This window comes from Coptis chinensis, chromosome 8 (assembly GCF_015680905.1).
Source record: "Coptis chinensis isolate HL-2020 chromosome 8, ASM1568090v1, whole genome shotgun sequence".
Taxonomy (NCBI): Eukaryota; Viridiplantae; Streptophyta; class Magnoliopsida; order Ranunculales; family Ranunculaceae; genus Coptis; species Coptis chinensis.
The window spans coordinates 90,989,717-91,017,263 of NC_141463.1; the positions used below are offsets into that span (position 1 = coordinate 90,989,717).

The 27,547-nt window shown below is 39.0% G+C and overlaps 1 protein-coding gene across 1 annotated transcript; it reads left to right on the forward strand.

Annotated features, from left to right (window-relative positions):
- The first annotated feature begins 1,593 nt into the window (after positions 1-1,593).
- Positions 1,594-25,850, forward strand: LOC147484272 (uncharacterized). Its single transcript, XM_086581151.1, has 8 exons — positions 1,594-2,162; positions 2,248-2,350; positions 2,454-2,561; positions 2,710-2,787; positions 2,903-2,974; positions 14,571-14,632; positions 24,979-25,296; positions 25,387-25,850. Exons 1-8 carry the CDS (start codon positions 1,701-1,703, stop codon positions 25,549-25,551), a joined length of 1,368 nt encoding a protein of 455 aa, XP_086437277.1. The 5' UTR covers positions 1,594-1,700; the 3' UTR covers positions 25,552-25,850.
- Positions 25,851-27,547: the final 1,697 nt, after the last annotated feature.

Below are 27,547 nucleotides of genomic sequence, written 5' to 3' on the forward strand. Positions count from 1 at the left end.
TAATTATCTCACCAGTGACAGCCTACATTCTCTCTTACATGGTAACACTCTAACACCTTTGCTCCAGTATAATTGATTTTCCATAGTTTTATGCTTCCTAAGTACATTTTCAATAGCCCTGCATAACTAAGTGTAGTCAGTATTATGATGATTAGATAGTATGCCCACTATTTGAGAAACTTATATGGAAAATGTTTTTAGGAGTTGCCTCTTAGGTAGAGTGGATCCAAAATTTTGATGTTGCGCTCATTGTTCTATGATTAAACCATATTGAATTTGACATCAAATTTCACCTACTTAAATGTGCGACAGTATGAAAAAAGCAACTAGTTGCTTTCCTGAGTACCTACATTTGTATAGCGCCTTCTCTTCATTGCAAAATTATAAATTTGTTTATACCTAATGTATATCTAAACTAGCCTTCAATTGCCTCAGCCACCTTTTTGAGTTTCTTAACATAATGGTATTTAATGGAGTTCATTTACTCTTGCAAAGGTTCCTCTTGAGAGGTCCCTGCTTTTTTAAGTAAGTCGAACTTTGAGTATGTTAAATACTTCATGGAAGCCACAAGCGTGCATCGACTCTATTACCACACATGAAGATTCTTACATTAATGCCCTGATTCACTATATTAATGCTTTCTAAATGCACTTGTGTAATTTTTTTGTGACAAATTGACTTAGACATAAGATACAAGGAACAGTTCTATATGTTTTCTATTTTATTTTTTCCTGGGAGCAATTTAATTTTTAAGCTGATGAAGGAAGTTAGCGTGGTATTTATAAATGCCGACTCCAGGCAACAACAGACAATCTCGATGAAATGAATAATATTAACACTGAAACTAAAGGTATGTATGTACTGCACACAAAAGTATGATTTGTTATACAGTCAAATAAATACTTCAAAGTTATAAAACTCTAACTACTTTTCTAACTATTGTTGATTATGACACTGACTAACTATGACGTTACAATAGTTGATTTATCAATTGAGATGGGAGTTCAGTTTATGATAGTGTAAGATGTAGCAGCATGATACTGATACTGCACTAATTGTTTTATTGGCAATTTGGCATACAAATAACCATACAAATAATTAAGTAAACAACCGCAACACAGGCATTAACAGTCACCAGTTGGTGTGGAGTTTCAACTTTAAGCCCACAGTTTGGTGGTCTGAATGTCTGAACTCTGATGCATTCACTTTAGCATCAGAGTTGTTGTTGTTGTCTCCATTAGCAGCCGAAAGCTAATTACTAAAATCATTACTTATATGTTACATCAATTCAAGACGACCTATCAATTGGACAATTCGGATTTGATATGTATGGTCTGTTGCATCAGTCACCCTATTTGGTTGTAACTTCAGGATTCACTTTCCTTGCAATTACTACAAATCTAACCCCTACCTGTTTTGTCGGTATAATTTTCTAAACTTTGGCCTGTATTTTCGTAAGTCGTAATTAGTTTTGGTTCCCTATTTTATCGTAATTACTTTTTATGGACACTCTCAAAACTCTCCTTCAATTGACCGAAGTCAGAGTGAGTGGAGGGAACGGTTCTTGGGCCTATGGACTTGACCACCGTCTCTCTGTCTGTCTAGGCCTATGGACTTGACCACCGCCCCAAACTCAAAAACCCCTCAAAAACCCCTCTCTCTCCCCCAGTCTCCGCAGTTAATCTAGTTATTTCATCATCATGGCAACTGCTGCTTCTTCTCCTTGTTCTTATTCGCTTGTAAAACCATCAACGTTATTCTCTTCCTCCTCTTCAATAGTCCCAACGCAAACACTTGTTTTTCGTAAAGATTTTACCCAAAGATGCAAACTTTCTATAAAGCAGAATTCAAACGTCGTGAATTATAATTATAATAAAAAACAACAATCGAGGAGTAGGAGTAGTGCCGTAGTAGTTTTAGGAGATAAAGATATATCTCAAGGAGGAGTACTTGTGGAAGTGGTTTTGAAAGCGTTAAAAAAAGCTTCTTTACCTTGTGCTGCTGTTGTTGTATCATTATTCCACCCACATTCATCAGCTTTAGCTGCTCCTGCTATTGGTGTTGGCGGTTCGCCTCGTGTTTATCTATCTCTATTCAAGATTGCTGCTTATGTTTTGGTGTTGAGGCTTCTATGGTATTCATGGGATGCTCGTACTCTCAAGGTTAGTTGGTCTCATTTTTTTTTTTTTTTTAAGCTCTCCACTTATTTATTGATCAATTAATTGTTTATTTTTGCTCCATATATAGACAAATTTGAAAAGAGTGGCTCATGTTATGTCTCTAAAACTTAAGATGATTATTTATTTTGTTAATGGTGTGAAGACCCAAGGATGGCGTTTTGTGTATTCAGGTTTGTCTTCTAGCCCTGTTATAATCTACTTTTCCATGTAAAATTCTGTTTGTTTGTATACTAGCATGAGTTTTTGCAGTTGTTCACTAGGTTTTCTTCTTAGGCATCACGAGGATGATGATGGAAGAATGTGATTGGATTTCATTTAAGCTCATGCTTATTAATTTAGATTACATGATTAACACCCAAGGATGGATCTATTATTTAACAGGTGATTAAATATGGTAGCTCTGCAGTTTTCTGGTCCTTTTTAAACTTTTGAAATATAGGCCTGTCATATTCTTCTTTGTAACTCAATATTCACTTTCCATACCAGCATGAATTTTTGCAACTACGTACTCACTAGGTTTGTTTGTTAGACTGCATGAAGCGTATGAAGCAAGGTCTTGGTTGGGGTGCTGATTTTGCAAACGCAGTATGGTATTTTGCTCTTACTGGTAATGATGATGGGATGCCCTTTCCTTGTCTTCTTAAGTTCTTAACTATTTTACATACTAATCATACCGTGTCCTTTTTCCTATGCCGGCATGAACTTTTGTATTTGCTCATTAGGTTTATCTGTAAAGCTTTGGATTGATGAGGTTGCAACAATCAGCACTGGGGGATCAAGAATTTTTCTGTTAGGTAAAAATTAGCGGTTCTGCATTTTTATTTTTTTCCCAAACCTTTTGCATAGTGATTCTAGCTGTGTGATAACCTACTCACGCAGTTAGTTGGTCCATATGGTTGGAATGCAATTGTCGAACTTTCGATGATGAGTCTAGGGATGTCCAACAACTTATTGTTAAATGTAAAACACTGATGTGGGCATGGGTGTCTTTCTTACCTAGTGTTAGAGGTTTGAAAGTGGAGGACCTCATTTTTAGATGGGAGTCTGTGGTTGAGGGGTAACATTTATATGTAATTCTAGTAGTGTGAATTTCTCACACTACATCTTCATTATTGTTAATATAAAATATTGTTTTGCTGATAAAAAAAAAGAAAAAAAGATAACATACTCTGATTCCTTGTCAGTTGATATAAATATTGTTTTGCTGATAAAAAAAAAGAAAAAAAGATAACATACTCTGACCATGAGTTTTTGTAATTTCTCACTAGAATTTGAGAACTGTATTTCATATTTTGTCTTAGGTTGTTATAATTGTGGATGTGAATGATTTCTTCTGAGAACATTCAGATAGTGTTATTCTGACAATCTTTTCTAATTATACAGTGAAACCATAGGGAATTTAGGGGACCATAACATATGCCATAGTTGCTTGCATTCATTAGAAGATTAGTGGTGTGAATTGTGTGTATTTGGCAATAGTTTGATAATGCTCGACTGTTTTCTTTGGTTATTTCTAATAAAAAAATAGATAAAATATCATTATTTGGTTATGAACAACACTTATACTTGCGTTGCCTTGCGAGGGGCGGAGACTGGGTATTTCCATCCTCCTTTATCGATTTGTTACCAGTTGGAACCTTTCTCTAGTAAGCCACCTAGCAAAATGATGCAAAACTAAAAGAGATTTAGAAGAAAAGATGTGGAGATCTTCAAAAGAGGGAATAGATTTAAAGAAGAAGAAGATTGAATAGAAGAATTGTAGAAGTTGAGAGAAAAATATAATAGGTTTTGGAGATTTGATAGTTTGATAATTGATAATTGAATGAATGAACTAAACTACAATGACCTTTTTATATAGATAAGCCATACTTGTTAATTTAGAAACCAAGACTTCTAAATCTAACATAAACTTCTAAATCTAATTAAACTCTAAATAGAAAATATTAAACATTCCAAATTCCTAATCTAATTTCCAACCAATAATATTAGCTACCAAAAGATTGTATGCTTATGCTTGATGTCCTGCATCAGACTCCTCTTCTTGAAAAGTACACGACCTTGTGTTAATGTCCGAAATATGAATATCTTCCTCACCATGAAATTGAAAGATGTCTTGGACGTTGAATGTGTTAGAGATGCTAAAGGTAGAAGGAAGATCAATCACATATGCATTGTCATTGATTTTGTGTTGCACCTTGAAAGGACCAAACTTCTTCATCTTTGTCTTGTTATAAGATCCAGTAGGAAATCTTTCGCATGCATTTGTGAAGTTTCCTCTAGTAACATATGATCAACTGAAATATTAGACCCTGGAGCTTTGGGTAACACCACTAAATCAAGAACGTGATTAAGAATCTTAGAATAAACAATTTGAAAAGGAGTTTTGCCAGTGGAATGATTTACCGAAGTATTGTAAGCAAACTCCATTTGAGGCAAAAGAAGATCCCATTGTCTTGGTTTTCACCACAAGTAACACAAATCAAATTTCCCAAAGATCTATTAACAACCTCTGTCTGCCTATCAGTTTGGGGATGAGATGTGCTGCTAAATTTCAGTGAAGTATTTAGCTTCATCCATAATGTTTTCCAGAAGTAACTCATGAACTTGACATCATGATCAGAAACAATGGATTTTGGTACTCCATGAAGACGAACAATTTCTTTAAAGAAGAGAAAACCAATGAGAAGCATCAGAAATCTTCTTACATGGAACAAAGTGTGCCATCTTAGAATATCGATCAACAACTGCCATAACAGAGTCAACACCACGTTGAGTACGAGGAAGTCCCAAAACAAAATCCATTGATAAATTAACCCAAGGAGCATCTGGAATAGACAAAGGATTGTAAAGACCAGTGTTTTGAGAATGTCCTTTTGATGGGTGACAAATGAAACATCTTTTAACAAACTTGTCAACATCCTTTTTCAAAGATGGCCAATAGTAACGTTCTTCAACCAAAGCAATGGTTTTGTCACCAAGACCACCTGCATGCAGCTCACGAACAATATGGCCACGTAAAGAACCTTGAGGAATACATAAACGATTACCATTAATGAGAAAGCCATCTTGTATAGGGAAATCATCGGTGCTAGATTGTATATTAGAGCATTTTTGCCACAGAGATTGAAAGTTTCCATTATCGACATACAATTCCTTCTAATAGTCAAAGGCGGTGATCTCATTACGAGTTGTAACAAGAAGATGAGTACGTTGGCTTAAAACATCAGCAACCTTGTTGAGTTGGCCACTCTCATGTTTAATAGAGAATGTATGTTTGTTAATAGTGGAAAGCCAACGATCATGCATGCGATTGACTTTACAAGAAGACTTCAAAAACTTCAAAGCTTGATGATTAATGTTGAGAATAAACTCTCTATGAATCAAAAAGTGTGCCATTGTTTTAAAGCTTGGACAACAACAAACAACTCCAATTCATAAGTCGATCATTTCTTGCGCGCGTCAGAATTCTTTGCACTGTAATAAGCAATAGGATGACCCTTCTGAGAAAGAACAACACAAATGCCAAGTATAGAAGCATCACAATCAACCTCAAAAGGTTTAGCAAAATATGATAATGCTAGAACAGGAGCAGTACAAAGCTTTTCCTTAAGAAGATTAAAGCTTTTATTAGTAGCTTCATTCCATTGAAATCTATCTTATTTCAGACAATCCGTGAGAGGTGCAGCAAGAGAACTAAAATTGCGAACAAAACGCCGATAGAAGGTAGCTAATCCATGAAAACTTCTGACATTTTTTATAGAAGTTGGAATTGGCCAATCATGAATGGCTTTGATCTTAGTATCATCAACAAGGACACCTTTATCAGATATCACATAACCCAAGAAAAGTACATGATTTATCATGAATGCGCACTTTTTTAATTTTACATATAAGACATTCTCAAGAAGTACTTGCAGAACTTGGCGAATATGAGAAATATGATCATCAATATTGCTACTAAATATCAAAATGTCATCGAAATAAACAATAACACATTTTCCGAGAAAAGGTTGCAGAACCTGATTCATGAGTCGCATGAAAGTGCTCGGAGCATTAGATAATCCAAATGGCATAACAAGCCATTTATAAAGACATACTCTAGTTTTAAAAGCTACCTTTCCCGTGACAAATACGAATAAGATGATAGCCACTACGAAGATCAATCTTAGTAAAAACCACAGAACCAGATAGCATATCAATCATGTCATCGATGCGAGGAATGAGAAACCGATAAGGTATAGTTATGCGGTTCAATGCTCGACAATCAATACACATACGCCATCCTCCATCCTTCTTAAGAAACTAAGAAAGCCGGGCAAGTACAAGGACTCTTGCTTGGACGAATCAACCTTTCAGTAACAAATCTTCAACTTGCCCTTGAAGAATAGTATTTTCACTAGGGCTCAACTGGTAATGAGGAAGATTGGGTAAACTAGCACCTGGTATCAAATCAATGTTATGTTGAATATCTCTCATAGGTGGTAAACAATTAGGCAACTCATCGGGAAATATAGAACTGAATTCAGATATCAAGGGTTGTACTTTAGGAGAAATTTCCACTGGAGGCTTTGCAGCTTCATGAGCATTAAGAGAGTGAAGAGTAGGTGCTTGTGGATGTAAAGATTTCAGAACAGTAGCAACCAAAGCTTGTGTCTGAGTATCACTTTGTGAATGAGCAAGAGCAGAAGAACGAGACGGACGCATTAGAAACTTTGTACCATCTTTACGAAAGGAGTAAGTATTCTCAAAACCATTATGCACAACACGAACATCATATTGCCAAGGTTGTCCAAGAAGCAAGCAAGTAGCAGTCATAGGCACAACATCACAAACAATAGAATCAACATAATTGCCAAAAGAAACAGGGCATTGATGGGTTACCTTAGAAGAACAATTATCTGTTATCCAACCAATAAAATATGGCTTGGGATGAAGAGTAACAAGCAATTGAAGCTTTTCAACCAAAGCGCAAGAAACGAAATTTTCGCTATTGCCACTGTCAACAATTAAATTGCAAACATTGTCTTTAATGAAACACTTAGAGCGGAAAATATTGTGCGTTTGTGATGGAGAAGGTTGCGCAAGTAACAAAGGACGACAAATAGCAAGTATGGGATCACCGTCAACTTCATTAAACTCGTAAGATGTATCTTGATCGATGTGCTCATTAGAAAAATCAACCTGTTCACAATTGAGTTCAGTGTCACGCTCCACATAACCGACAACTTGTTGCTGACGACATTGGGCGGAAGTGTGAGTAGTATCTCCACACTTATAACAATGGTCTCCTCTATGCTTAGCATAAGGGTTATTGGATTTAGGATTTGGGTGGTTGAAAGGTTGGGTTCGGGATTGGTTGTTGCGGGTGTTGTATTGAGGTTGTGGAAAGGTAGGTCGGGTAAAGGGAGGAGTGGTAGGATTTGATGGTGGTGGTGTAGGTAAAAGAAGTAAAGGTGGTGAATATTGGTTTGAATAGTTAAAAGTGAGCGGAAGAGAGAGGTTGGGGTGAATAGTTAAAAGTGTTGGAAGGAGAATTGGTATATGTATGACTGTATGAAGGGGTGAGGGAATATTGTAGTTGTGTGTAGGATTTGGATTGGTAAGGTTGAGAGTAATTGTTGTGACTGTAAGAAGAACGGTTGGTTTGGGAAGAATAACTCAAAGTAGTTTCGTTCTTTATCGCCGTTTGAATAACATCAACCATAGTACGAACAGGAGTAACCAGCTGATTTTTAACAATCCAATTGAGACCATTAAGAAAACGAGATACCAATTGAGATTCTGTCTCAGTAACTTGATTGCAAGAAAGAAAACCATAGAACTCTGTGACATACTCTTCAATGGAGCGTGCTCCTTGGCAACAATTCTGTAATTTAGTAAACAATTGTTACTTATAATCCTCAGGCAAAAATTTCTTGAGAAGAATTCTTTTCATTCTATACCACCTCAAAATTTAAGGTTGACCTTTACGGTGTCTTTCTTCATTAAAACTAAGCCAATAAGCTGAGCGACTCCTTTCAATTTATAAGCAACCATCTTGGCCTGCTTATCTTCTGGTACTTCCATAAACTCAAAGATAAAATCAACCTCATATTACCAATCTAGAAAATCTTTAATCTTGAAATTACCTGAAAAGTTAGTGAGGTCGGCCCTGAGTTTATACTCTGGAAGAGTGCCATAATTCACCCAGTTTACATCTTGGTTGAGACGCTTTTCATCCTCATAACGACGATCAATATCACCTTCAATATCATCTTCTTCAACTCCAGAAACATCATCATCATCATCATCATCATCGAAAAGATTGTCTTTTGTTGGTGGGAAAAGATGTTTTTGGTGGGTTATTAAGAAACTCGGATTTCTTTTTTGGGAAGATTTTGGCTATATGGGATCAGGTAATAGAGGACCTCGTGTTTGTGGGGTTTCTTTTGGTTCGGCGGAAGTGGAAGAATTAAGGTTTTTAGGGTTGGGAAGTAGATCAAGGGTTTGTTTTCCAGCCATTCTTTGAACATATTCATGAGTCTCGTCTCTATAGCGTCAAGTTTTGAATAAGTGTTCAATTCTAACTTAAGCTTGTTGATAGTGTCGTCGATATTGTCTACTAGTTCTTTCTTTTTACCATGTTAAGCCATTGAGAGAAAAAAAATTGTTGGTTTGCAGAAGTGGTGGCGGTGGATTGCTTTCTAGATCAAAATCTAAAAAGTGTGGCTCTTGATACCAATTAATGCGGAACTAAAAGAGAGATTTAGAAGATAAGATTCGTAGAGTGTCCTAACCGGATATTACTTAATGTTTTCCCAAACTCAACTAGACAACTAGTGTAAGTTGATTACATCGACAAACAACAATTACAATTTGTCCTACATACACATTTCACGCAAAGACGCGGAAAACTCTCAATCACTACTGAGCATTAGTCGAGAAAAGAGATTTACTTGCTAGCATTGGAACATGCTATATAATAATTTGAAAAACTAAAATTTTTTATTCATTAAATTACTACAAAACAATATTATAAAATATTATAAAATAGGGTAACAAAATATGGGAGGAAAACGTGACGCTTCTTTCGGGGACTTTGTGTTCAGATGGGAATCTTTGTTAGTCTATGGTTAGTGAGAAAGGGGGGGGGGGTGCTGCTGCGCATCCCTAGCAACCTTCTCTTCCACTTCTAGCTTTGCTGCTTTTTAATGTCCTTGAATACCAGATAATCTCGAATTGGCTTCTGGAGATTATTGACACCTACCCACTTTCAATTCCTCTGACTCATAACATCCAACACGTGCAGAAAGAAAATGAAAATCTTCAATTTACTTGAAGAAAGATATATATTAGCCTTAGGAAGATATTTTATTTTGGGTTTAAGGAAAGATCTTATATTGTGTATTCTAGGTGTTAGGAATGATCTTATATTGTATCACACATATTCTATAAATGTGGGTAAGGTATTATTTTCTTCCTATTTGCTAGAATGGGTATCTAGACACTAGGATTTAGTATTATAAATAAATGTATAGTTGAGAGATGCATAACTCTCTACAAGTCTTACTCCAAATTATTCCTTTATTCTTCTTCTTCTTCACCCTTAGTCCCTTTTATACTGGTTTCCCTTGGTGTGAGAATGTTACAACTCTCCTAACATCATCATTTACAATTCTCAAATGGAAGCCATTGTCGCAAAGTTTGCAGTTGTGTGGAGACATAAATTGAGCTATCAATCTTCTTTTTCATTTATTTATTTGTTCATTTATATATTTTAATTTTGCTATTGCCATTCTGCATATGCTTTTCCTGAATACCATCACACCAGCCCTCGGCATATCCATAAAGGATTATTTGAGTCGCAAAACCATTTTACGTTCTCCCAACATTTTGTAAGAAGTTTTCTCCATGTCGTACACCATAAGAAAATGCATCAAGATCATTAGGAACATCAACTTAAATATTTGAGGAGGGTTGCCGACTTGACTGGGTTGGAATGCCGTGTAGAAGTGCTATCTCTTTTATTGGGTAGAAAAGAGGGTATGTCTCAATGGTGGAGGTGAGTGGTTGGTGGATAGGATGGTGTTCTTGGGGGTTAATAGTGTGGAGAAAGGAGTGGATCAAAGAAAGAGAATGTAAAAACAGACATAACTAGGAGGATAAAAACTACTTACACTGATGTAGCAGGGAGTAATGTGAGTTGGAAGATGAAGATGACGATGTCAACTTGGGCTTAGAGTTCTCGGACAAAATTTACATCGAAGCTTAGGTTGGAAGTGGTGTTCGTGGTTTGTCAGATGTGGTGATCTAGGAAGGTGGAATTGCAACCGACGGCAACGTGTCGCGATTTCTTGTTGTGAGTTACGTGTCCTTGGTGTCTTTTTTGTTGGGCTTATGCAACAAAACTGGTTCTCTTGACTTGCAACAAAATTCTATATTTTCTTTGTCAGGTCTTTTTATTTTTTTGTTTCTTGTTGGACTGATGAATCGGTTTGGTTGTATTTTCTCTTGGGTTTGCAACTTTGTTGGGCTATATATATACTTTATGCTATATGTTTGAGCAGATGACATAGTTAAGCTATCAATCATTTGATTGGTCTTTCATTGGATTTTATAGAAGTAAATGCTTTTGCTGTTTCATTTATATCTAATTATAATCATTTCAGAGAATTTATAGAGCCATGTGAACCCATTTTTTATTGCATGTATCAGCCAGCTCTTTTTTCATTTGGCCCACTTTATAAAGTGCATAATCCGGTATATTCTACATATAAAGTTGAGTCTTCAATAATAAATGATGTGACTTCTAAGATTTGATTGATCTTTTCGATAAGTTTGGAGGGAGATGTCTTGGAGATAAAAGACAAAGGTTAGAGATATTAGGGGATTCTAATATCTAGATTATCCATCAAAGAGTTAGGGTTAGAAATAGAGAGAATATGTTTTTTTTTAGAGAGAATAGTTAGGGATTCTAATTAAGATGTCATGTTACACGTATCCCCACATTGCAAAAATTAAAAAGTTTAGTCCCCAATTTGACAGAAAAAAAAAGTTTAGTCCCCATATTGTCAAAACTTGTAAAGTTCGATACCCTTTTTAGTCGTTTTTCGTTTCTAGATTCTTATTTAGAAATCGATCCACCATCCACCATTAAAAAAATAAAAACGCTTCCGCACAACACCCCAAACACAAACAAGAAAAAAACGTTATCTTCATAAATTCACCCAGAATATTATACTTAGAGTTAGTCATTGTGCCATATACCATTGGAAAGCTTCTGATGTCTAGTTTCTAACAAAAAAAAACGGTGAAACGTTTCGAGTTATGTAGAGAAAGTTATTCCTATTTTCGTCCAGTGTGTTTGTTTTGATAGATTTCTGAAAATCGAAGACCTTCATCAATGGCTCCAAACAATCAAGATTTTGTTACCAGGGAAGATTTTGATGCTCTAAAACAGGTTGTAGAAACTCAAACTCATAATTGATTCTTTTGATGCAAAATTAGATTCAAAGTTTGAAGCTTTTGAGATGAGATTCATGAATATGTCCAAAGAAGCATTCCCTAATACTAGCACTTTTCCAAACCCTAACACCACGACTTGCAAATTCTAAAACCGCTTCCGCAACCTCCACCACCACTTATGCAAAACCTAGCACCTTCACAAACCATGAGATCATCGACCCTAAATCCACACTAAAAGATTTTCTTCCAACCCCAATTACACTTCCAATCCCACTTCCACTAACACCCACTTATACTCCCCAAGAAATTGAAACTGTGAAAGAAGAAGATGTTTCGTATGTTGGTTCTTCACTACAGGTTGCAAAGAATCCTCCACATTACATATGAAGATCCCAACTTTTAAAGTCTACAACTTTGACAAAAGGGTGAGATTTTCAGCAAATAGAGTTCTCTAAATAAGGGGAGTGCACACCAACTTTTGTCTTTCCAACTTATGAAGAACTTTTTGCAATGTTATCTTCACCAATGGTTACATATTATTGGAAGAACCACAAGAAATATCGTATGAAGTGTTGTTATGATAAGTTCGTTGAAAATTCATTTGTGTTTGAAGTTTCTTTTGGACATGTGTTTACTTCAAGAAAATGTCATCTAAGAACCAAAAAGAAACGATAGAAAAATCATAGAGAATATGTTTTTGAACAAGCATGATTACTTTTTCCTATTATCCACTCGAGGTCGAGTTGTTTGAAAGAAGGGGAGAATGATGTAAAATGAGAAGGTCCACTTTTAGGTATTTCCATAGTAGAATTATTACGTTGATTTTGTAGTTTCTGTTATTGAGTTTAATTAGTCTAGGTTATTTCTTGGTTGTCAAGTTCGGCTAATGTAGTTTGTTTAGATTTAATCAATAAATCAATTATTAAATTATCAAATCTCCAAAAACCTATTATACTTTTCCCCCGCAACGTCTACAATCCTTCAAACTTCAATTCTTATTCTTGATTATTCTCTCTTTTGAGGATCTCCACATCCTTTCTTCTAAATCTAAACCTTTGTTCCCCATCATTAACTTTGAGAGTGAGATTGACGAGGAAGAGGTTTGGAAGGCAATCATTAACTTTGAGTAATGATCCCCAGGCCTTAATGGGTTCAATGTTGAATTTTTCAGAAAGTGTTGGGGTATCGTGAGAGAGGACATGATGGAGACTGTCCACAAGTTTTGGAGAACTCTTTTCTTGGCTAATGGCTTCAATAACACGTTTATAAAGCTTATAATGGTTCTAAACCCTTGGTTTTAGTCCATACTGGGTATTATTATGGATTTTAAGAATGTTGTTTGGTTGCTAATTTGGTGTTGTTAGCAGAGGTTATTTTTAGGCTTAAAGTTGATTTCGAAAATTAGGTGCTTTTAGTTTCTAAATATGAAATAGAAGGTTAACTTGTAAATCTATTGTTCCTTTAATCTATATATTGGGTTGTGGGCCTTTGGCTATATCGGGTTGATTGATAAACATTTTGTTTGTGTGAGAAAGAATTTCTCTCTTCTTGTGTGTATTCGTTTAATTAATTGCAAGGTTTCAATTGTAGTTGTCGCGCTCAACAACCGTAGTGGCTCACAAACAACTAGTTTGTAATTCTTCAGCGTCACGTTCATATCTTTATTGCACATCGATTAGCTTATTCTAAAAAAAAAAAGTGGTTGAAGATATTAGCGATTTGCGCCCGATTAGCTTGGTGGGCAGCGTGTATAAGAATCATCCCTAAGGTGTTGCTGATGAGGTTAAAGGAGGTGACCTCAAATCTCATTGTACTTCTCCCTTGTTTCTCATCTTTGTGCCGTCGAGGTAGAATTATTCTTGAATTTCTTGGCTCTTATATTTGGTCAGCAAAAATACCTTGTTATGTCTCCTTTTTGTTGTGGTGTGCAACTCATAATAAGATCTTAACCACAGTAAAACTTATTAGGAGAAAGAAAATAATTGTTAACTTCGTCCCTTTGAGTATGGCTGATGCCGAGTCAGTTAGTCACACTCATCCATTGTCCCTTCTCATTGGAGATTTGAAATTTTGTGAGTCAATTTGGGGTTTATTGGTTGTTCCTCGGTCAATGAAAAAGTTGTATTCTCTTGGGTTCTAAGGCTGCATTGTCCTGAAAGGTGCCCAATTGTGGAACATTCTACCCTTTGCTACCGTGTGGGATCTGTGGCTGTAAAGGAATAGGAGGCACTTTGATGGTTATGTGGCGTATATGGCATAGGTTATTATATCGAACAATAAGTTTATTTTCCTTTGGTCAAAATTTTGGGAGTGGAGTGCCCGGTTTGGCGACTGTATAAGATGTGATTCCTTGCTCGGTTTCGTGCTCAGCCAAGCATGATCATACTTCCCATTTTTAATTTTTTATTTATTTTTTTGTATTCTCCTTGTAAATCTTTTGTTTTTCGTGCTCCCTTTCGTTGTATTTGTGTGGGATACCTCGTCATCCTGTATGGATATTATTATTATTATATAATATATATATCTATATAACAAAGAAGGGTGGAGTGGGTTGACAAATTCCACCTCATAAGGTGATACGTGGTTGTGCCACCTCCTAACCATAGCCACTAAAATGTTTTTCTGGGGTGAGTTAACAAGTTTTTTTGGGGTGAGTTTAAATTTTTTTCTCACCTCACCCACCCCACACAAAAAAGGCCTGAAACTGTTTATGGGCTGTTGGGCTTTGAAAACATGAGTATGGGCTCATTTTTACAAAAAAATGGGGGGCACGTGTATTTGTGCCGTACGACACGGGCAATTACTAGTATGCATACATATAGACCCACTTTATTGTTGAAAAAAAGACAATTTCCTACTTCAAAGCTTAGATTCTTTATGTTTCTTTCATGTATTGTCGATAAAGAAGTTTCTTTGCTACATTGCTTATGCATTGTTCTGTTTCAGTTTCAGGGATTGCACTAGCTTTGCTTCGGCTTCTTGCTTGCTTTATCCTTCCGTATTTATCTGTAAGTAAATAGTTGCTTGCAAGACACGCGTTTGGTTTCAATTTGTTCAACAAAAGTATTTTCTTTTTCTTTTTAATTGGCTTTCATGTTAATGAATCAACTCCGTAGTTCATTTACCCAGAAAAAAAAACCATTTATCAAAACTAACAAATGGCTGAGAGGCATATGTTGTATTAGTTTTAGCCTTTTGTTAGTTTTAGAAGTTTTAGACTGATTAGGATTTTCATTTTTGATTTATATTTCCTAGTAGCAATAACCCGAGGGCAGACATTACGGATGCCTCCTGCATGCCCAGTCGCCATAATGTTCGACTGGTGTGTCTATGGAGGCAATGCATTCGATAAAATTGGACTCGTTTACAATCCACAAAGAACACTAGTTTTGGAATTTGTTGTCCATTGGTGGTCTCATCTGTTGGTTTCATACAAAGAGTGATAAATTTAAAGTTTAAACTACTAAACTAGGTGAATACATGCGAAAAACGTTTACCCGAACATGGTGAGGGCCTTCATTAATTAATCCGTCGAGAGCCAGCCTTTTCTGTGTCTATTTCATAGCTTCTATTGAAAAGTTTAAAGAGGTTGAGAGGATGGTAGTGTGGATTGTTGACTTTTGTAGGCGAGGTTTTGTGGTGGTAGAATCCGAGGTTACAGAAGATCATTGGTTGGATGAGCTGGACGCAAATCTGTGCCGTGACGAACTTCGCGATGGTACAGATCATTCCGCGGACTAAAGTATCATGCCTTGCGGAGACACTTTACACGTGGAGAAAGTGAGATGAGGGGCAATTGGACGACTAAGATGAAACGGAGGCGGAGAGAGATGAGGGGCAATGGACGACTAAGATGAAATGAGGCGGGGGTATAAAGAGAAAAGAAGAGAAGAGAAGAAAGGCCAAAATTGATTAGGGAAGGGAGAAAAAGACCTAACAAGAGTGAAGAGAGAGAAGAGTAAGGAAAAGTGTGATACAACATTTGGCACCGTCTGTGGGGACGAGAAAGAAGAGGCAGCGGAGAGATGGAAATAGTAGTAAAAAGAGGAAGAGGCAGTGAGGGATTTCTTGTGCCAATTCAAGGCCGAGACATTGAAGGTGGAGAACATGGATGAAAAAGCATAAATAGTTTTAAGGAGTAATAATAGTTTGAAAAAAAGTCTGGTACGCCCAGAAACGGAGTACATCGATCGTTGGCTAAGAATAAGATCATGACCTTGCACGATTTGTATCCCCGTGTGGAAAAGTACATAAGGTATGAGGATACAATGCAGAAGGATCCTAGAAGGTTGGGGATGGCAATACTATCCTTAGAAAAAAGCGAAGATCACCGGAAAACTGAGACAACAGAAAGGGGGAATAGTGGGCATCGCGGGTACTCATCGCGGCCTGATAGAAGTAGAGAGGGAGTCAGGAGGGAGAATAGGGAGAGAAAGCCATATCGCGAGTTGGAACAAACACCACTGAACAGGCCGCTGAATGAGATCTTGCCTTTGATCAAAAGTCTTCAGGGCTATGAGGGACCGTGAAGCACACCAATGGAGATACCGAGTAAACCATATTGTTCATATCACTAGATACGGAATCATGAGACTAAGGATTGCTACGCATTGAAATGGTTGATTCAGAGGCTGATAGAGAAGGGAATGCTGAGAGAGTTTATAACGGGAGCTTAGAAAGATGAGCAGGTACCGGTTTAGGATAGGATACTGGGAACAATTAATGTGATCTTCAGCGGAGAGGTTTTGAGTCACAACGCCCATAGAGATAAAATAAGGTGAACCGCGAGTATTCAGCAGGTCAACGAGGTAATAGGATCCTTGCAGATAAGTTCATGGTTGGCAGAGGGAAGGGATCGGATTGTATTCACCAACGCGGATCTCAAAGCTGTCGATTCCCCCCACGAAGACACGGGTGTCATTACAGTAGCGATAGGCAATTACATGGTAAAGAGTAATTGATTGCGGTAGTGCAGTAAACTTGTTGTTCAGAGGGGCCATGGAGGAAATGAAGATCGATGCAAAACAGCTAAAACCTTTGCGAACCAGCTTGAATGGATTCAATGGAAGTATGATTGAGCCTATGGGAGAACTCTTGCTACTTGTGACAATAGGTGACATTGGGTCAAACTCCCAATGTGAGTGTATTCACCCAGTTCATGGTGGTGGATTCAAACTCCCAGTACAATGCAATTTTGGGGAGGCGTTGGATACATGAGATGAAAGTAATACCGTCGACGTATTATCAAGTGATTCGATTCCCCACAACGACGGGAATGTACGAAGTCCGTGGTGACAAAGTGGCGGCTAAGAATAGCCATCAGGGGATGGTGAAATATATGGTCCGCGGAACAGAAGGAGAGGCTTCAGACGCCGGGAAGATGCCTACATAGCAATTACAGAGTGCCGCCATGGAGGAGGAGGCGGAGCCTTCGATGGGGCCGAAGACCCTCAATGAGATCGAAATAGTGAATTTGGGGATGGGGGATGAAAAGAAATTTACATCAGTAGGGTCCAACTTACCAGATGAATGGAAGAGCAAGCTGGTACAGTTTTTTGTCAGAGAATAAAGATGTCTTTGCATGGGTAATTGAGGATATCACAGGGTTAGATTCAGATTTTGCATGTCACCACTTACACATGAATGCGGATGCAAAACTTGTGAGGCAAAAGATGAGAAACATTAAAGTATGCGGAGGGGATTCGTAAAAAGAGATTGCAAGACTAAAAGGGGCGGGAATAATAAGGGAGGTGGAATTCACAGACTAGCTGTCCAACGTCGTCGCGGTGCCAAAGAAAAATGGCAAGGTCCACATGTGTGGATTTCACAGATGTCAACCTAGAGTGTCCTAAAGACAGTTATCCCATGCCGCGAAAAGATGAGTTACTGGATAGAACGACAGACTTCAAAATATTTTCTTTCATGGACGCATCTATGGGATACAACCAGGTCGCGATGTACGGACCGGATCAGGAGAAGACAACTTTTGTGGTGGAAGGTGGTACATATTGTTTCATGAGCGATGTACGGACCGGATCAGGAGAAGACAACTTTTGTGGTGGAAGGTGGTATATATTGTTATACGAGGATGCCTTTTGGCTTAAAGAACGCTGGGGCCACCTTCCGGCGGTTGGGAGAAAAGATGTTTGAGGGCAAGATTTGAAAAGGAATCGAAATCTACATTGACGACATGGTGGAAAAGAGCATATCTGAGGAAGAACTGCGAACGCATAATCTGAAGCTCAATCCAGAGAAGTGCACATTCGGGGTGACCACAGGCAAGTTTCTGGGTTACATTGTTACTCACCGCGAAACTAAGGCAAATCCCAAACAAATAAGATCCTTGGTAGAAATGTCATCCCCTCAAGACGTCAAAGAGGTACAACGACTAGTGGGAAGGGTCGCGACATTAAACAGATTCATTTCGAAGTCTTCAGATAAGTGCAGACTGCTGTATCAATTGTTGAGAAGTACACCAGATTTCTTATGGACTGCGGAATGTGAGAATGCATTTCAGGAACTGAAGAGTTACTTGGGAAAGGCTCCTTGGTTGTCACGACTAGAGCAGGGGGAGAAATTGTATATGTATCTGTGGTCATAGAGTACGCGGTTAGCTCAGTCCTCGTCCGAGTTGTCGACAGAATAGAGAAGCCAGTGTATTTTCAGAGTACAAACTTCTTTGGATCAGGGACCGATCTGATGGGAATTGAGAATGCACGCTTTGGCGCTGATCTTCTCGGCACTAAAACTGAAACCATACTTCGAATCACATTCGGTAGTGGTGGTAACGAATCTGCCCCTCAAACAAGCACTGAAGGCGGAGAAGTCTGGGAGAATGTTAAAATGGGCCGTGATGCTCAGCTCTTATGAAATCCAATATCAGGTCTGGACAGCAGAAAAGGCCCAAGCTATGGCGGAGTTTTTTGTGGAATTCCCGGCAGAGGATCCCACGTGGGGGGAAAGAGATGGTCATGGAGCCCGAACATAATACGGATCAGGATCTCCTAGACCCATGGGATAAGGGGAATGGATGGAGAGTGTTCGTGGATGGATCTGCAACAGATGCATGGTCACCCCTGATAATACAAGAATGGAACAAACGATGAAATTGGGGTTTCGCGACGTCGAATAATGAATCAAAATATGAGGCTGTGATAGCGGGTTTGAGAATTGCGGAGGATTTGGGAATAGATGAGTTGACGGTATACTCGGACTCTAACTTAGTCGTGTGCCAAGCAAATGGAGGATTTGCGGCTTGATGCCCACGAATGGCGAAATATTTGGAGGTTTTGTGCGAAAAGGCCACTAAGTTTGTAAAGATCAAGTTCATACACTTGGGTCGCGAAAAAACCAACATCGCGGCGCTTCGCTTTACGTGAATGCGGGCGATCCTAGGATCTGAGGTAAGAATAGTAAAAGTAGGAAGGTTGGAGAAACCAAGCACCGAAGAGTCAGAAGGGGTATTCCAAACTGTGGAGATGGAAGGGGGATGGATAGACCCTATCAAACATTTTTTATCCGGGAGAGAGGTGGCTGATAAAAAAGAGAAGCGAAGGTTGGAACAGACTTCCCAGAGATACACCTTGCTAGGCGGAGAGTTATACCGAAAGAATTTCAATGGGCCCTTACTGAAATGCCTTGGGCCAAAGTTGGCACAGGAGGTCTTGGGAGAACTATATGAGGGAGACTGTGGGAGCCATTCAGCTGGGAGAACCACAACATACCGGCTTTTGACTCGGGTACTTTTGGCCTCATATGAAAAGGGATGTGGTGGAGTTTACTAAGTAATGCGAAAAATGTCAGAGGTTCTCCCAGTTGATATTCGCACCTGCCGAACCGTTGCATAACGTGTAAAGTCCGTGGACCTTTTTACCATGTAGGCCATGGATATAGTAGGGTCGTTGCCCATGGCAAGTGGCAAGAGGAGATTCTGTTAGCCGCCACCGATTATTTCACCAAGTGGATAGAAGCTGTGCCATTGCAGCAGGTGAAAGGAGGAGCAGGCGATTAAATTATTGTTGGAAAATATCATATGCAGATTTGGACTGCCTCATTCTATCATAGTGGACAATGGAACGCAGTTCACGGGATCAAAAGTGAAAGCTTTCTTGCAAGCATACAAGGTGAAGCAGAGATTCTCCGCCCCCTACAATCCAAAGGGCAACGGACAGGCTGAGTCAACAAACAAGACCATAATGAACAATCTCAAGAGAAAGTTGGAGGACAGGAAAGGGGCGTGAGCCGATGAGGTGAATCATATCCTTTGGGCGCATCGTACTACGCTGCGGACATCCACCTAAGAAATCCCTTTCTCAATAGCTTACGGCATAGAGGCAGGGATTCTGTCGGAAGTGGTGGCATCTATAACCCGAACTAAGGCCGTGGAGGAAGGTTTGAACTGGGGAATACTGTCAAGGGATTTGAATTTAGCAGAAGAGAGACGAGACACCGCACGTATCAGATTGGAGGAGTACCACAGGCGTTTGCAAAGACAGTATAACAAGAGAGTGAAGTCGTGTCAATTCCAAGTTGGAGATTCCGTTCTCTGCAGAGTGACTCCTAGCACTAGGAGAGAGAATGACAGAAAGTTGGGTCCAAACTGGGAATGGCCATATACGGTGGTGGATAAAGGAGGGGCCGGAATCTACAAGCTACAAACGGTTGGAGGAAAAATGATAGAGAGGCCATGGAATGTGAGATTGTTGAAAAAATTTACACTTAAATGTAATGCAAGTCTAGTATGAGAGACTGGAGCTGTTTGCAAAATAAATAATAGAACGACACTTTTGAGAGGGTAGTACCGCGAGTAATGAAAGGCTTCACGGCCGACTAAAGGTAGCGGGTGGAGGGGACGAGCCCTTTGTAGACATGAGGTCAACTTGGGGGCAAAGTGAGATGCCCCAACATGCTTTGTGGCCGATCAAAGAGAGCGGGGACATAGAGAGTGATCCCCGGAGCTTAGAGACAAGGGGGACGCCATACAATGAGAAAAGTAAGGAAGATAGGGAAATACATTAAAATACAAAGAAAGATCACGCAAATACTAGGGCAAGGGGCACCATATGCCAAACGATCTAGAGAAGTATCTATATTACAAGGGCAAATAGCAGGTATTAAGTACCAATGCGAGTGATTGTAGAGCAAACTACCTATGTTAAAAGAGCAAACAACACATATTAAAGGTGTATAAGGTAGATACTACCACATATCATAGAGGCAATTTTGGGCAAATACGAACGAAGTAAAAGAGCAAATAACAAATCTCAAATACAGAGTATCAAGAATAAAATAGGATTACATAGAGTTCAGTAAAAAAACAAAATATCCGGGTTCTTCCACACTCAAACATTTTCATTAATAACTTCATCCACGACCTCTTCAATAGCGGCGTCAGCAGCAGCTTCGATAACCACGGCCACCCGTTCAATAGCGGTGTCAGAGACTGCAACTTCACTGGCCGACACGGGGACCGGGGTACTGGAATAAGAGCGATGGCGGCCTCGTCGACAGGGGCAGGCTTCTCCGGAAGTAGGCGTCCCTCTTGGGTAAGGCGGACGTGTTCAGGCAACAGGGAGCAGAAGAAAGCAAATATAAAATCAAGGATGGTGGTTACCTTCTCCCAGTTGGTATAGAAGGAAGTCCTATGTTGTTCAAACGAGCCCCCTTCCGCATAAGCGATATCCTTGGGAAGGTGCGAGCCGTAGAACAGAGCAGAGGCCACAATTGGGTTCTTCAGTGCCGAGTCGCCAATGTTGATAGTGCGGCTGCGGACTTTGAAGGTGGGGCAGAAGACTTCGGGAGGGTCTGCGGACCCCTTCTCAGATGTAGTCGCCAGCTCTTTGCCAGGGCGACGGGCTTGGCGGGGATTAGGGGCAAGGACGGTGGCATCAGGAGCGACAAAAGTTGAAGTCGGCTCCTCAGACACAGAAGTCTGCGGTTGCTTGTAGGGCGGCTCAAGCGGAGGAGCAATTGTTGTGGTAGGGGGGACCTCCGTCACTTCATCATCGGAGTCACGGTCAAACAACTTCCTCTTGGAAATGTCCATATTAGAGTGTGGAGGTAGAGTGAGGGGATAGATATTGATCCTCCCAAGTGACGATAGATTTGTAAGAAGGGCGGCTGGAGCAGACGGGGATGTGGGAGATGGTTGGGTAGATCTATGGACAATAGGCTTTCTAGAGGGGCCTTTCTTGGGCTGAGTTCTTTTCTCAGGCGGGGGAGAGGCCCGAGGTTTTCTCTCCTTGGGGGGCGGAGGACGGTAATATGGGGTGGTATATCCGCCAATAGTTTGGAGTTGTGGGTCAGACAGCAGTGGAGTGCCAGTGGAGGGGTCTATGCCTAGGACCGCAGGTTGAGACCTTGAGAAGGTCCTAGTTCGCGGAGTCGCTGGAAAATGGTGGAAGTTACGCCAGCGTAGATGTGCGACTTTGAGTCAGTTCTCCAACCTGCACAAAGAAATGGCAACATTACATTTCATAAAGCGGACTGTGCATACAAAAGGAAAAATGAAAAGGGGACTCACCATTGGGCAAGAAGGCAAGATGATTAAGAGTCAATTCGAGTGGGAGATCCGCCCGGATAGAAAATCCAAGAAATATACAACGGATAATAGTGCCATGTCTTGTCCGAGGTTGTGATACGAAGGACAAATGATTGTTTTTGAGGACGGACGCAAAAAGAGTGATAATCCACGCTGGCATCTTTGGTGCTCTTCTTTATATAATAGTGAGCAACTATGTCGCGATATGAGATTTTGGGTACCCCGGACTTATTGTAATAGTTCGCGGCGTACATGATCCTCCAAAAGTTGCTAATGCCTTGGCAAGGAGGTAGATTGAAGTGGTTACACACCTTGACATCCAGAAGCGACAATAGGAAGTGGAGACCAGAGATGATTTGTCCAACCGTGGCTACTAGACACCCCGGCCAGTAGGGAACTAAGTGAGAGAAATGGGTTATGTCGGGCACATGTTCTAATACGACATCAGCAAGGATGGCCTTAACCGCCTCTAGATTAGGTCTACGACTTTGAGGCGGTGGTGGCGGAAGGGTAATGGGCTGCCCCGACGTGGAGGGGGGCGCGGAGGGATCAATGGGTGAGGGAGACGCCACCATGTTAGATCGGGAAGATGAAGAGGCACATGAATGGGATTCCGACATCAGAAATGGGGGCAGAAAAAGAAAGCGCATGATTTAAAAAAGGCGGAGAGAAAATGAAACATATCAAAGATAGTGAAAGAAAGAGAGAGAAAGAGAGGAACCAACCTGAAAGGGAAAGCCGGTTTGGACCAAGGGCACCGGAATGCTTGCAGCGAGAAGAAGACTAGTGAGCAACAATGCCACCAACCAGAGAAGGAAAAAGGGGAGTAAGGAGGAGTAAGAAACGCGAAAGGGAGAGAGAGTGAGCAAATGAAGGGGAAAGAAGATTGAGCGGGGTTTAACAAGATGGAAGGGGAAAATAGTAAATGGGATGAGTGGAAATCGAGGGACCACCAAAAGGAACCAGCAGAAAGGTGATGCGTGGAGGCACGGAAAACGAAGAGACCTTGACACTAATGAACGTGACTAACACATGAAACCAATCACACGTGCTAAGGGATGGGTCGCAGCATAGAGAAAGAGGCAAAGGAGAAATTCTCGACCCCCCGATCTTACCCATTATCGCGGACTCAAGAGGGGACATCTGTGGTGGTAGAATCCGGGGTATAGAAGATCATTGGTAGGATGAGCCTGACGCAAGATACGCGGCGAACTCACATGGTACAAGATCATCCCGCGGACTCGTAGGTACGCTGCGGAGACACTTACATGTGGGGAAAGTGAGACCGAGAGATGAGGGGACAGGTGGACGACTGAGATGAAAGGAGACGGGGGTATAAAGAGAAAAGAAGAGAAGAGGAGGCCGAAAATTCATTAGGGAAGGGAGAAAAAGACCTACAGTGAAGAGAGAAGAGTAAGGAAAAGTGTGATACAACAGTTTTAGCAATTCTTTGCTGAATCTGTAGGTATAAAATTATTGTTGATTATTATTTGTTAATGCAAATACGTATAAATTTCATAATTGTGATGAGATTTAAGTTGGTTGCAAAGCCAAACTTGTAGGTGTTAAGTTTGAGTTAGCTTCGGTGTAATAGGTTAGTTAGGTTTCACATATCTTGAGAAAATCTACACCGTGTTTCTTGTCTCGTCTCAGAACTTATCCTCGTATTGTGTGTGTGTGGGCGGGTTGGGTTGAGGGGTTTCCTATTTGGTATTTCGTTGTGCCAAATTAACGATTCTAGATCCAGTACATTAGTATAATCAGAATTTCTTAAATTGTTATTTACAATTTTATTAGTGAAGAATTTTTTGGAAAGGTCTAGAAGTCTGTATTCTTTTGTGTTTTAATAGCTTTTAGGTAATAGATGCCTTGGAAGCGAAAGTAAATGTTCACAAAGGCTTCTTAATTTTTTAACCTGGAATTCTCTATATATAGAAAACTTTTAGAACAAATTTTGTATTTGACCTGTTATTGATTGCTTTGAGTTATTATGCTTTTGATTCTTGAGAGTTTTGTGAGTCGATATTCTTCTTTATTACCAAGTTGTGGTATTGCTTTCTATTTAAAGACTCAATGGCTTGATGTGTCATCAGCCTTACATGTAACTTGACCACATTTTTTGTCATGAATAAGATAATCTAGTTCCTTAGTGCTTTGAGCTGTTGTATGGGAGCGAAACAACAACTAACAAGCATACTCCAGCAGACTCCACTTTAGAATCACCATTGGACCCTCTTATACCCTAAACAATGAAAAGGAGGCATCCTTATGTCAAGGATGGTTAGGTTGATTGAATCTGTTTTTGAATTGATATGTTGTCCAAACATAACGTGTAGGGAGGTGAATATATTATTACACATTTGGTTCATTGGAATTTAATCCAGATGAATCAGTATACCTAGATTCTGATAAACATGGGGAAGCCAATTATATTACTCAATAATGTTCCTTTTCTTCTGTTACAGTAAATGGGCTTATAATTATCAATGAAATCTTGGAACCTCTTGTTTAATCATCTTCACCACCCTTGTCAAATCTTCTTATTCCCAACTTGATAGGTCTTTTTTCTCACTTATGACAAAAAATAAGGGTTTCTAATCCAGTTTTATGTGTGTGTTTATATCTAGAATGAAAATGTTTCTGTTTTGTATTACATTTAATTATTTTTCTTTTGGTTTAGCGGGAAAACAAATTTTTTTTTCTAATTTTTTTAATTTAAAAATGTGTGAAGGTGACATGTTTTATTATTAGCATACAGTTGCAAATGAGCGTTTATATCTGTCTATTGCTGTAATATGTGTTCTATTTATGTAGGGAAAGGACAAGGATGTTGATGAAAGGAATGCTAGACTATTTAAGTGGAATATTGAACGCGGCAATTACTTTTTAAAATGGCTAGTCGAGGAAGTGAAAAAAGGGAAAAAGATATATGGAACATCCAACAAGACTTTGCATTTGCAAGCAGCACTCGTTATTTCTGAACAATTTGGAACTATTTGCTCTACTAAAAATGTAATTGAGAGGTTGGAGGCCCACAAAAAATCTTATGCACTACTAAAGAAATTGAAAGATGAAAGTGGATTGAGTTTGGTTACAATCCGAGAAGAAGCATGGAAAAAAAAGCGCAGTGTGGTAAGATGCATACAATATTATTTATTTGAACTGGTTCATGAAGTTATGTTCTTTATTGTATTTTTATTTTTTTTAATCTTGAACTTGCAGTATTTTCCGGAGGTGAGAAGGTGGTTGAAAAGAATCGTTGACATATATGATCAATTAGCTATTATCTGCAGTGAAGATCAAGATATAGATTTAGAAGCAGAACCAAGGGACGACAGAAGTAATGAAAGTGAGATATTGGACAAGGTGACAGGTTTAAAAGAATGAACGAATCCACAGCTAAATCTAATGTTCCAATTCAGAAGCGTGTCTTGAATTCTGAATTTGGTAAATTCATGCTGGTCTTTCATTTCTAGAGCATCGATGATCATATGAAACCACAATAGACTTTCAGCGGAGACTAGTTACGCGTTTAGTAGTGGAGTTGTATGTTTCAAGTTTATTGTCTTGCTCATAGGTGTTTTGTATATGGTAGCTTAACATTTATTGCAAATCTTTGTCTATGGTATTTGGTATGATGTTAGCGTGAAATTTTTATTGATTGTTTATTTTTCTATTTTTTTAAATATTTTATTTCATTTTTTTGGGGGTGATATATAGGGGAGGGATGGATCTATATGTGCACTGAGTTCTCTGTACAAACACTTTTCTGCTAATACAATTTCACCCATATACCAAACAGAGACGGAACGGGTGCAAGAGTATATGCAACCCAGAAATTGAACTAGGGTGCGGTAGTGGAGCTTCTGTATAAGTCTTGGGGGTGTGAATCCTTATAGTCTAGCCATGTTTCTAGCAAATTGCTATCACATCATGTAACTTTTCCAAATCTTTGGGGGATACCAAAAACTGCTCTCCAGCAAAAACCGAAATACTATACTAATTATTTCACGATATCTAGGAAGAGATATGAAAGAAGAACCTAAAACAATGAGTATATATTAGTTGATGTCGAACTGAGTAAGTGTTCATTCAACGAATGTTACTAACTTATATGGTGGTTTGCTCAGAGAGAATGTTGGGTTATCTTGGGTTTGGGTCGAGGTCATAGAATTTCGATTCGCTACAGCTAATGAGAGAGCTCCAGACCATCTTTTACCGTCTAAAACCCTTGCCACATTGCAAAGAAATCCTGTCGTTAGGAAAGGTTTGCTTGTATATGTAATTTAAGGACAACGCATCAATCAAAAAAAGAAAGAATCCACTAGTTTTTCACATCTTGAAACGATTCCTTACTATGGGTAAATTTGTTTGTGAACCAAGAACTGCCCGTTAATTCAAGTAACAACTAATGCACAATTGCACAAACAATGTACATAACTCAGTTCTTGGCAACAGTCGAGTATCACCGACTTGTCCACAAAAAGAGGTCCAATTGACATATCTTTACAAGAGATATTTGCAAAACTAAAATGTGAAATAAAATAGAATGCATAACTACAAAATATGTTGACTCTCTGTGTAGCTCAATGCCACCTCCATGTGCAGGAGTACCTATCAAGATACAAAAGTATCGTACCAGTAAAGAGTACCATGTGGTCCTGCATAACGACAGAAAAAACAAAGGAATGATCAACAATACCAACTATGATATGAAATTACAACTACAAAGCAACTATTAATAATTACTTATTTACCATCCTAAACTGATAGAAAAAACAACTGATAAGTGCTTAAAATTGTATATCTATCTAATAAAAAAACTTGGTGTGGGGCCGCAGGGCCCCATTCAGCGGCTACTATTGTATTTCACAAATTGTGATATGACCGATCCAAAGTCTTATAAGGTATGTGCAATTTACAATGTTAATTTGAAAGAGTACTGGATCATTGTTGATTTGGTCAACAATAACTGTTTTGTAGGCTGGGCTTTTATCATTCGGTTGGTTGGGGTTCTTTTGGGCCTAATTTGAACACGGGCTATATACTAGTTTTATATGTAGTTGTAGGCACTTTCTAATACAATGTATGTTTAATTGTGTATTTTTATGTCAAACTATGCATTTTCTTTGGTCTAGTTCATTGTGCACGTTTTTGTGATTATAATGGTATAATTGCATGTATGTGTACGTTACTAGAAATTTCATGTATTAATTTGAGTGGTTATATATTCTTGTAGGGACCTTGCATAAAACACACTTGAAAAGGTCCAAGTTCATGCCCAAAGTTGGAAGCAATTCAAAGTTCATATATATGACCAAAGTCAAGAAGTGAGACATGATTTGAATAGAGCATTATCTACGTCAACTTGTTGGTTTCTATA